This window comes from Bubalus bubalis, chromosome 2, assembly GCF_019923935.1.
Source record: "Bubalus bubalis isolate 160015118507 breed Murrah chromosome 2, NDDB_SH_1, whole genome shotgun sequence".
Taxonomy (NCBI): Eukaryota; Metazoa; Chordata; class Mammalia; order Artiodactyla; family Bovidae; genus Bubalus; species Bubalus bubalis.
This window is the reverse complement of record NC_059158.1, coordinates 113,917,903-113,930,283: the sequence shown is the minus strand read 5'-3', so window position 1 is coordinate 113,930,283 and position 12,381 is coordinate 113,917,903. Positions and strand designations below refer to the sequence as shown.

Sequence of the window (12,381 nt, the reverse complement as noted above, 5' to 3'; positions counted from 1 at the left end):
ATGTGACAAATAACAGTATACTGCCATTGTCAGGATTAAATAGATAATCTTTCAAATTCCTTAAGAAAGCAGTCTTTTTCTCATCAGTTTGGCCATGGAATTTTTCTTTTTTTTTACTCTTTATTTTTCTCTTCAGTTCTGTGTATAGCTCTATGTGGAGATATGTTTGTTTCACATATCTAAATATATTTTAAAATAAAGATTTCTTCAGCTTACTTAGATAATTCTCATTTAAAATCTTTGCATTGTTTGACAGGCTGTAGATACAGTACTTTTAAAAATTCATTAAGTTAAAACAAATATTCAGAAGTGTTACTTGATTACTATGTATAATGAAATATCTTACAAAGTTTGCTGAAGATATCCTTACTCAGGTTTATCTGGTTTAGAAATTTATTTAAGTTACCCATAATAAATTATGTGACTACATAATATATATTTTAAGTATATATAAAAAATTGCTTGGTTCAGTTAGCCTTTCTTTATTGCCTGTAAATATATTTTTTATAGATCACATATTTCAGTTTTATAATAGAATGATATTAAGTCTCAGGAGTGTTGAATGAATTAATTTATTGTAGCTGAGAATATATATCAGAAAATGAAATCTTATATGATTATAATTTTCCAAGAGCAACAGTGTTCCATCTGTTTTCTGGATCCCGGTAGAACTTGCAGCATTTCCATAGAGGAAAAACCAATCAGCCATGAAATATGTTGTTAAGAGTTCATAATCATTACTTTAGGTCATAACATGAACCTTCAAAAAACCTCTTTTTAACCTGTTTCAGTTAATACAAAACAAAGATGTATCCCGCTATAATTAAGAATACTTGGTAACTTGGTAGCATTTTGAAGTAGTCTCTTAAGTTTTATTAAATTCAACCACAACATATTTGGTTATGTAACATCAGAGCAGGTACTGTAAGAGTGTAACATAAGATACTGTGCTATACTTTTTCCTTTGTTCCAGAATTGTTTCTTTGAGTTAGAGGAGGCAATGCAAAGAGAATAGACAGGCTTACATACCAGGGCTCCAACTATGGCTCAGTCATTTCCTTGCCCCCGATCTTGGACAGTTGCTTTAGTCATTTGATCCTCAGTTTTGTCAGTAGTATTTATAATAATAACAAACGTCTCCTGTTTACTTACTGTTTTAAGTCCTGGTCATCTCTTAATTCATCTTCAGAAGAACCTTATGAAGTAGGTAGACTGTAATGAGGAAAGTAGGGAAAAGAAAGGTTAATAAGTAACTAAAGCAACTAAATGTTAAAGCTGAGTATTTGAACCTAAACAGTCAGATTCCAGAGCCCACAGTGTATTTCATATATCCTTTCAGTCATGACGTGGGATAGTTAATGTTTTCTTATAAGATTATTTTTGAGGAATAACTGAGATAACATAAGTATCTATAAAAGCACCAGTGAGTGAGAACATATTATTTTTACCACTTTTCATAAAATGTAATATTTAACTGTTTTATGTTTTGTTCCCTTGGTTTTTGGTTTATTTTTTAGACCCGATCAGAAATTTACTGAACATATTAAGGATGATAAAGGTGAAGACTTTCAGAAACGATATATCCTCAAGAGAGATAACTCTAGCTTTGACAAGGATGATAACCAGGTAACCTAGCACATTTGGATCATTTTTATAGATGCTGGACTTATCCTGGCTGATCATTTCCCCAAGATTAATTGTTCTCTTTTCTTTAGATGAGAATACGTTTGAAAGATGACAGACGAAGCAAATCTATAGAAGAAAGAGAAGAAGAGTACCAGAGAGCTAGAGACCGGATATTTTCCCAAGATGTATGTACTGACTTATATTTAGGTCTTCATGTTTAAATATATGCTAATTGCATATTCACTCCTCCCTTAATCTATTGATCATATTTACTTTCAGCTACATTTGTTACATATAAAGTCATCTTTTTAGAAATACTATAGTCTTGCCTATTCATGTTAATGATTTAATAGTTTGTAAAATACTACATTGCTGCAGTTATGTGTACTTTTCAAAAGTTGGAAGCAGATCAACTAAGAAGTAGTACTTTGGACTGAGTATATAGTTTATATATTTATATAGTATTTTTTTCCTCTCACAGAATGGAGATTTTTGGAATATTGGTCACTACCTACAAAATCATGTGCCCTAAATCCTACTTGCTAGTGGACTTTTCTTGATAAATAACTTGTTTCTTTTAAAGTAAAGCTAATTGATTTTTTAAATTAATATTTACTTTCCACTTTTATGTGATTATATGGAACAGATCTTTTAAGTGGCTGCTTATTTTACACATAGATTCAAGAAGAGAATCAGTTTGGTTTTACCAGTATCTGCTCTATGCAGTACTAGGGACTAGTCAAGGATATAAGAATATATGTAATTTGTGTTAATACTTTCAGAGATAGAAATTTTGTCTGTATTAAAAAAAGAGAAATGACACTAAAATCTAGACTGTCAGTTAAAAGTTTATAATATTCAACAAATCTTATGATCACCTGTAGTAGGTACTTTGCTGGGCACTAGATAAATGTATCCATGCACATGTACAATAAATTATCTCCCAAACAGCCCTATATGCAGTATCACTGTTTATATTCACAGATGAGGAAACTGAGGCTCCAGAAGTCTAAGTAAAATAGACAAAGATCATCTAGCTAGAAAATGACAGGATTCACCCTAGGTCTTCTCAGGGCCTAACCTAGATCTCTTTTCCTCTGTAATTGTAAGATGGATGAGGTCTCTACCCATGATGAGTATTGAGATAATGACAATACAGTGTGTGATTGGTATAGAAACATGAAGGTGAAATAGGGAACACAGTAGAGATGCACCAAAAACCAGAACTCTGGAGTGAGAGGAAGAGTTAGCTTCTAAGAGGAGACCTGAAGGATTGAAGTGTTCCATGTCCAGGGTCAGCATCTGCAGGGGCCAGAGATAAAGGAGAGCTAGACTCATGAGGAACTGAAGAATTCATAATCCACCTGGATTATGGCCTAGGGGGCAGGAAATGAGGGACGTTTCAATTGGAGAATTAGTAGGAATCTTATTTCAGCTTGCTCCTGAAATCTAGTGCAGGGAGTTGAGTTTTTAGCTAGAGCAGGGTTCAGCAGACTTTTTCTTACGGCGCAAATAATGAGTATTTTAGGCTTTCCTACTATATAGCCTTCATTGCAACAACTCAAAACTCCCATTATTAATACAAAAGCAACCATAGACAATATGTGAATGAATGGGCATGGCTGTGCTCCAGTAAATCTTTATTTAGAAAAACAGATAGCTGACTGTAGTTTGCTGACCCCTGTGCTAGAAGATTGGGCTTCCCTGGTGGCTCAGAAGGTAAAGAATCTGCCTGCAATGCAAAAGGCCTGGGTTCAGTCCCTGGGTTGGGAAGATTCCATGGAGAAGGAAATGGCAACCCACTCTGGAATTCTTGCCTGGAGAATTCCATGGACAGAGGAGCCTGACAGGCTACAGTCCATGGGATTGCAAAGAGTCATAGACAACTGAGCAACTAATACTAAATACTAGAAGATCAGTGAGCTATTAAGGAGTGGAAAGTCATGATCAGAGAGGTTTCTGTGGCTTCTGCTGAAAGGAGCAAAACTGATAGCTGGTAAACTAGAAGACTTGTAATTAATACAAGATGCAAAAATGATGGCTATCTGAGTCAGGTTGTTAGCACTGGGAGGCTTTTGGGTGTAAGCTACATTGAGGCATAGCTGCTTGTTCACTGCTACAGCTGCTGCCAAAGCAGAACTGATCAAGGTATTTGTTGAGTGAATAAGATGGAATCTACAGACGTGTATTTATCTTGAATATTTAACAGTGAAAATGGGTTTAAAAAAAAAAAGAAAATGGGTTTACTTGTTGGAAACAATATTTGAATTTCAAGTTACTTTGTACAACAGAAATGCATTGTTTCAAAAACATGTGTCTGTTAAAAGTAAGCATAGTATCTCCAAGATAAAAAGATTTTTCATTATCATTTATTTGTGTACCTTACCACCATGTTTGATTTGAGGACTGGGAGTAACTATTGTTATTTTAATTAATACACATGATTTTTGTTGTCCTCATTGGTTTACAGATGGCATTATTTGACAAATGCTCAACTTTTTATATCTGTTCTTTCTTTCTAGTCCCTGTGTTCCCAAGAGAATTATATTATTGACAAAAGGTGAGGAATTTAACATTTGTTTTGGTAAGTGTCTGACTGACGCTAATAAAAGTAAAAATGTTTTATTAAAATGCCAACAGAATCCAAGACGAGGATGCTAATAGCACTCAGCAGAGGCGCCAGATATTTAGGTATTGGAAGCATGTTTTCATGCAGTACAGTATTGAAAATTGAGAGCTTTTTTTTTCCTTCATAATTTTCCTTTTTGTCTCTGTTGGCTTTTCAAAGTTTTATTTCTAAATTACAGAGTTAATAAAGATGCTTCAGGAAGATCAACAAATAGCCATCAAAGCAGCACTGAGAATGATTTGAAGTACTCTGAACCACGGCCCTGGAGTAGCACAGATTCAGACAGCTCTCTCCGAAACTTCAAGCCTGCTGTAACCAAAGCCAGCAGCTTCAGTGGAATTTCAGTTCTGACAAGAGGTGATAGTTCTGGAAGCAGCAAAAGCATAGGCAGGCTTTCAAAAACAGGTACAAATATCTGTTTAGAACTGTGTAGTCAAACATTAGTTTCCATAATGTTGGCTTGGCATTTATCATATGGCTTCTGTAATTATCCTTAAATAAAAGATTCTTATCAGCAGTACATTGAGCACCTCCAAAGTACTTACGAGGTAATATGTGTATTGACATTAGGATTTATTCTCTGTGAGACAGATTCACAGACATCAGTTAAAATAAGAATCCTCTACTGTGATGTAAACTTAAATCAGGTTGGTTAATGAAATGTCATCTCTTGTTTAAGTGCCTTAGGTGATTGGAAATCCTTCAGTGCTTAGTTATAGTTAGAAGCTGTGGTTTCTCACATAGGATTAGTTAACATTGATTGCATTTTTAGCTAATACCATTATTAGCTGAAATTCAACAACTACTATCATATTATTGTTTGCATTTCATGATAAAGTTCACTTGCTGTTCAAAAAATGTATAAAATTGCTGAGACTTTTTGAGAAATTGTCAAACTAAAGAAATGTAATACAGTATAATTATTATAGATGAGTAGAAATTTCAGTAACATTTTCATTCTAAAGCTTCTTTATTTTAGATTATATAACTTTTAGGCTCATAGCATTTACTCTTTTCACTTTCACTAACTGGCTTCAATACTAAAGAAGTTTATGTCGCTTTTAGGATCCTCATGGATCTTTATTTTTATCCCAAAATAATCAGGAAAATCAGAAATGGCACTCTCCTTATCCTTTTGGGTACAGCCTAGACATACAGTTTTACAAATAACAGTTGAAGGGAGAGGTGTAAATTTGAAGGTGACAGTATTTTTTAATCTCTGACTATATAACTGAGTACTTTAAATTCTTAAGGTTTTTGAATTGTACTTGTCATCTTTTTAACATATAATATGGATGTTTAAAATGTCTTAGTGTATATGATATATCACCAAAGAAAGATAAGTTTTATTAATGTAAGAAATATGCATATGTACCAAATATGCATTTTTTTGATAAATGGTCACTTAGTCATCAAGTCGTCATAATAAAACTACTCATGTGTCCTGAGAAAGTCATTTAGACATACAGGCAAATCAAAACATTTTAAGAACATGTACTATTTATAATCTATATTATCTTCAGAGATGAAAATAAGTATATTAATTTTTCATATAGTTATTGGAAACAGTTATTTTGGCACAATGTAAAATAGAAGTTATCCTTCAGAGAAATCTATATAGTGTATCATATTTGTTTACTTCTTTCATGAAAAATTAATTCTTATAGACTCAACTCTGTTTTTTAAAACCTAATTAACCTAATTCATCAAAATCTTTCCGTTTCTTCATTGTTTCATTGTCTCCCTTTAGCCATTATACATCAAATTAGTTTATTAAGTATAGTAAAAAAAATTTAAGCTAGTGCTACAGGGGAGCCTGGTGGGCTTCCGTCTATGGGGGGTCGCACAGAGTCAGACACGACTGAAGCGACTTAGCAGCAGCAGCAGCAGCAATATAATTACTTGGAATATTTTTATTCTATCTTTGTCCCTTGCTGTGATAAAAATTAAAAGTTGACTGTACATTGTAGGAAGATGCTATGATTATGAGCTGAAAATGAAAGTATGCAATGAAACTTGGCAGTTGTTTCTCTTGGTATTTGGTAGAGAATTTATTGTTTTTGTTATTTCCTACAGTACTCTTAAATCTTTCTGTGTTCTTATAGATGAGGGGTTTCTGATATAAGAGTTTGGGCATTTGGCTGTGCTAAGTTGTTTGTCCTGGGGGAATATTATAATCTGTATATTCCTAGGTGTTAATCTAAAGGTAAAAATGTACATAACTTTGTCCTTTTGGGAATGTGGGTAATGTGTTTTTTGTGGCTGTCTGTGGCTGATATTATTATAGACTTGCTTAAGTTGCATGCTTTGGCTTTGACTTACCTGACAACTTAATGTGATAAGTCTTGGTGTATCAAACTTATTTTTGGTGGGGAGGGGAGGCAAAATTGTACAGTAAATCAAAAATAATTCATGCTTTTATGTGTTAACTGCATGTTATGCAATGTGAATTTTATTGTTATGTATTTAAAGCCTGCATATTTATGTAAGGTTTTAAAAGCTCCCTTTTTTATTACTCCTCCCTAGGTTCTGAGTCTTCTGGTAGTGTAGGGTCATCCACGGGCTCGCTCTCACACATCCAGCAGCCTCTCCCAGGTACAGCTCTTAGCCAGTCTTCTCACGGTGCACCTGTCGTCTATCCAGCTGTCAGCACTCATAGTTCTCTTTCCTTTGACGGTGGCCTAAATGGGCAAGTTGCATCTCCTAGCACAAGCTTCTTTTTGCTTCCTTTGGAAGCAGCAGGCATACCACCTGGCAGTATTCTGATCAACCCTCAAACAGGTTGGTATCCAGAAAAAGGTTTATTTCAGTTGAGATGTCAGGAGTTATCTGAAAATTAAAGAATGTATATTAAATGTATTATCTGTGTATGTGTTGTCAGCTTTTTATTTTTCATGAGTGATTAGCATTTTCCCTAGAACTTGATTAAAAACAGTTTATGCTAGAGAATGTTAAAAGACATATTTATATCAGAAAATATTTTTCTCCTTGTGACATTGGTGACATTGTCTTTTAGGTCAAATCATGAAACAGTTCATTTCCTAGAAGTGCAACCACCACCTTTGAAAGAGCTTTATTCAAAAGAATTTTATCCTGGGGAAAATAGTATACATTTCATGAAAAAGGAGAACATTAACAGCTCTTACTTCTTTATAATGTAGTGAAAAGACCTATAAGTAATTGTCCTTATGAATATGGTAATTGCTTTCTACTGAGGAAAAGCTATTATAAGCTACATCTTACTATTAATGAAAAAGTAGTCATTGTTAATTAATATTGACAACACATTGTTTGCAGTTAGGAGGTAGTACTTTGTGTTTATTGAGTGTTTACTCTGTGCCATATACTGTGTTGTGCTTTAAATACATTACATATAATAATCCTGTTAGGTGAAACCTACTTTTACAGATAAAGAAACTGAACCTCAGAGAGATTAAGAAACTGCAGCCATTATATATGTTAATTTTTTTTCTTAAGTCAAAAGAAGTCTTGGTTTCTAATCAAAACAACATAGCCCAATCATATAGTTAGATAATGAAAACAACCTTAAACCATTTGTTAACCTTCTTTAAATATTCACAGATTTAGCTGATGTGGTCAGACTAGCATGGTAGTTGTTGGTCAAGGTAGATCCAGATAGAGGGTCAGGGTCTCGGAGTGTTCCTGAAACTTTCCTTTTGTTTGTTGTAGAAAAAACCGTGGCTTGGAACGTGTTACCTTCAGATCTCATTTGTATCTTTTGTTTCTAAGAAACAAATTAAATTAGCATAGAAAACTGACTCCTAAGAAATTCAGTTTTGGTTTATAATGGTTATCTTTTGATATTTTAGGTCTGTTATGTAACTAAACTGCCTATTTTCCTGGAGCAGGATACAAGATGATTTAATATTTTACTATTTTCTATTGTTTTTCATTCCGAACATTAGCTAATATGTTTTTGGAAACATGAAAGTGTAAATTGAGTAGGAAATTATAAAGTGAGAAACTAATCAACCTGAAACTGAATTGTATACTTAATTTTAAATTAGTCCAAAAGTGACCTTTTTTTGAGAAAAGCATTACAACACATACAGCTTTTTTCAAGCAGTCCTTAAATTATGCTGAAACATACTTTCATTCAAGTCTAACCTACCATTGTTTTAAAAATTAATAAACAATCCACAAATTCCCAGCATGATTTCGTTTTAGTTCTCTATATCCATCATATAAATTGTCAGGATATTAACTGATGAAAATAATTTGACTTTGGAGAACTTTTCCCACTTAATCGCAATGGAACAATATATTCTTCTCTCCTAAATATTATCTTATTAAATGTCACAAACTTATTTTTTAAAAAAAGAGAGAATGTTTTGGGGGCTATTTAAGACACTATTATTCAGTCAAATTTCTCTTATTTTATATTTTTCCTATCCTAAAAGGGTATCATAATCAATGATCTCTCTATTTCATAATTTTCTTAGCAGTCCAGTTTTTTTTTTTTTAGTCATTCAGTGTATAGTATGGAAAAATACTAATCTTTGAATCTGTATGTTGAGAAAAAAGTCTGGAAGAAGGTATCCAAATTAACTGTAAGGTTATGGGGAATTTATTTTCCTTTTGATCTATATTTGTTGGTTATTTTCCCACAATAAAAATATTACTTAGTGTAATAAAAAGTTGTTTAGAATTTATGTGTAGAGAGTTACTTAAACTATTCCTTTAGTAATTGATAACCAATAAGCCTCAAAATCAATACTGAAGTATCCTCTCATTTTATTTTTTGCCTATGAATAAAGCTCACTGAAATCAAAAGGAAGTTATTTTAGGTAATTATTTAGAATTTTTAGATTATTCTCTAATTTTAACAAGTTAGAATCTATGAAATTAGGACATTGCCATCAAAGCCACAATTTGAAATTTGAAGTTATCAGCCATTTAATTTTCATCAGGTTTTAATCTTACTAGTTAAATATATGCAATGTGACCTATATGTTAAATATTTCCCATCTAACAGGCTAATTAATGAATTTCCAGTATCCCAAAGTCAAGTTTTGTTTTGTTTTTTCCCTTCAAAACTGAGATGTTACACAATCCTGTAACTCAATTCCTTGAGCAAGGGGTGTTTCAGAATTAAATTTTTTGGAAAATACTATGTATTATAATATAATCTGAGTGGATTCTGGAGTGACAGCACCACAGGGAAACACTGCAGCAAAGTATTTGAATATTTACTCTTAAGTGGGAAATACAAAGACTAGAAATAGCCTAATGTAAAATCAAACTTTGCTATCCAGGCTAAGAATAAAAAGCTTTGGTTTTCAGAAACCTGAGGCCTTTGGAATTGTGAATAAGGATTGAACGTGTTATAAGTTGTTTGTAGAATGACCTATATTCAGTCTCCACTGTAACTGATTTTTTTCCTTCGTTCTTAAAATTTTCAGGTCAGCCCTTCATAAACCCAGATGGGAGTCCAGTTGTGTATAATCCTCCAATGACGCAACAACCAGTTAGAACCCAAGTGCCTGGACCTCCACAGCCACCTCTGCCACCCCCACCACCTCAACAACAAGCAGCTAATCACATTTTCTCACAGGTGCACATATCCACAATTACATAATGCTAAGTTCATCTACCTTTGCATATTTGGGGCTAAATTCACTAATTATAACTGCCATGGCCCAAGTAAGTATCTCTCAGAACTTTAATGTTCTCCACCAATGATGTCCCACTCACTGCTCCTAGGGAGAGGTTAACTTGAAGGGCTTTTCTGTGAAGGGAAATTTTTATCTCATGATCCTGTGTGGTGAGTATTTTATCCCTGTTTCACAGTAGCAGGAAATGGACAAGAGGAATCAAAACTAAGATTATACATTATTCCAGTGAACAAAGTGAGTTGTTTTAAAATTCAACAAATCAGTCACTTACAAGAAACTGAGTTGTTGCTTCAAGGTACTCTCCATCCCACCTACCCTATGAAAAATAAAGACAAAGATACTTGAGTCAGAATTATCAAAAGCACTTTTAATAATACTTTGAATTTGTATAAATGTTTAGAGTTTCCACATATATTTTCACATTCAGGCTTTTCTTCTAGAGATGTGTTACTCGTTCTTACTGGACTTGATTATTCCAGTGTAAACTCATACTTTCATTCTGTCTTTTAAAAGGTTGTATAGCATGTCAAAGACAGTTTGCACAGTTATTTGCACCTCTTTTTCCCTGGAAGACAATCTTAAGTATTCCAGTAGTGAGAACATGGAGAATATTTTGTGACAGAAGTACAGTGGTAAAGTTGAACTGGAGAAGTTTTATTAGTTTTGTTCACAGGTCAAATTGTTTGTATTACAGGAATGAAAAATGAATGAGCAGTTTGATGAAGTTATCACATATTTTTTAACTAAAATAATTACTGCTCTGGCAATTAAGACTCCTTATTAGGCAAGGCAGTTTCCCTAAAGTTGGACTTGTAGGTTTTTTAACTTCCCAACCTCATTTGATTACATGCACTCAGGTAGATATTAGACAGAATAAAACTCCCTCACTGTCCTTTTCTGTCTTGATTTCATTCAACTTGGTCTTGAAGTGTTTCTCTTTAATTTGCCATCACATGGTCATCTTGCAGTGCTATATATTTCATCAGGAGTTTTACAGGGCAGATTTTCATTTGATTTAATTCAGTGGAAATAGCCTGGCAGCCTCAGAAAAAAATCCTAAGGTTTGATCTACAGTTATATATTTCAGATTATTATCTCTTAGAAATAGCTTTGTCTGATTTAGTTTCAAGAGACAGTCCTAAAAGATATAGGCAGCTTACTTTAGAAACGATGTCTTAATAGACTATAATTTGAAATCTTGGGGTATGTATCAAACTCCATGGCTGTTCTTCCTGGCACTGCTTCAAGTGCTTCTGGTAATTTTTCACTGAATACAAGAATAGAGAATTGATGAACAAATGATACTCACTAATGATCTTTTGCACTGAGATAATCCATCCATGAAATTTCAGCTAACCAAACAAAATAATGCCATGATTTCCAAAGCCTTCAGATGGGCCACATTCTTGAAACCAGTCACTTTAAGTGAATGCTGTTTTGCAGCCAGTTGCAACTGAAGCAGAAAAAAGGGACATTCTAAGGCTTTTTCTTTTCTAAGAGTTGTCAGAGTTTCACTTTAATCAGCCAGTCTCCCAGCCCACATTTTTCTCATTACCACTTGACACTCTGGCAGACATAAAATCATACCCTTGGTGTTCATATTACTCCTCTTTCTCTTATTCCCCAGCAGACTAAAGCTTTTGTTTCATCTGACACTTACATAGTAGGTTAAGTTGTCTGGAAGAAAGTTGTGTCTTTATGGTTGTCTGACTTAATAACACATTGAAGAGCTTGTACTTCGTAGTTTTAAAGCTACTGCACCTCATTTGGTGTGATACATGCTGTCATCCATTAGGAAGCTTGCTAATTTCTTCTCACTAACCTTCAAGGTTAATGACAGCCTCTTGAAGGTTAGTGAGAAGTCAGTGGCTACTCTTTAGATCTTTCAACTTTTGCTTTTTTTTAGTACTTTAACTGTAGATTTTTTTGTGTTTTGTATATGTGTGTAATTCTAAACTACTCTAAGCCATTCATGTTTTAGAAACTTGATTTTGTGGTGGAAGGGCAGCTCAGCATTATATGTCTTAATCATAGGAATTTCTTCTTGTCTAGTTTATTCCTTGAGTAACCCTATTTGGTTAATTTTGCATTTCTAAAGTATATTCCATGTACTGTAGCCTACCAGCCTCCTCATTCTCCAGGCAAGAAGACTGGAGTGGGTTGCCATTTCCTTCTCCAGGAGATCTTCCCAACCCAGGGATTGAACTCGGGTCTCCCCCATTGTAGGCAGATGCTTTACAATTGTAGTCGTATGTCTGAGCCACGAGGAAAGTTGTTAAAGTATACCCTTCGAAAGTATTGTCCAGAGAGAGATTCAAACGTCAAATGACTGTATGTGGGTGACTTAAACAGATTGCCACCTGTATGCTGGATTATGATAGTTATTAAACCAATATGTATATTAGTCCTTTGTAACAAACTACATAAAGGTAAGATTGGGAAACTAATTTGCCTATCAGTAGCCAGGTGTATTCCCTAAAATTTAAATAT

At 33.8% G+C, this 12,381-nt stretch overlaps 1 protein-coding gene across 14 annotated transcripts in view; it reads left to right on the top strand.

Moving 5' to 3' along the window:
• R3HDM1 (R3H domain containing 1) overlaps positions 1-12,381 on the top strand; it is a 167,569-nt gene that overhangs the window by 103,609 nt on the left and 51,579 nt on the right. For 12 of the 14 annotated variants that reach the window (XM_025277031.3, XM_025277047.3, XM_006048203.4 and 9 more), the window contains 7 exons: positions 1,518-1,626; positions 1,716-1,811; positions 4,149-4,186; positions 4,267-4,317; positions 4,434-4,660; positions 6,782-7,036; positions 9,679-9,830. In XM_025277031.3, coding sequence (XP_025132816.2) covers positions 1,518-1,626; positions 1,716-1,811; positions 4,149-4,186; positions 4,267-4,317; positions 4,434-4,660; positions 6,782-7,036; positions 9,679-9,830 — 928 coding nt within the window. The remainder of the gene's footprint in view (positions 1-1,517; positions 1,627-1,715; positions 1,812-4,148; positions 4,187-4,266; positions 4,318-4,433; positions 4,661-6,781; positions 7,037-9,678; positions 9,831-12,381) is intronic. The other 2 variants (XM_044935977.2, XM_006048201.4) reach the window with 2 other exon arrangements.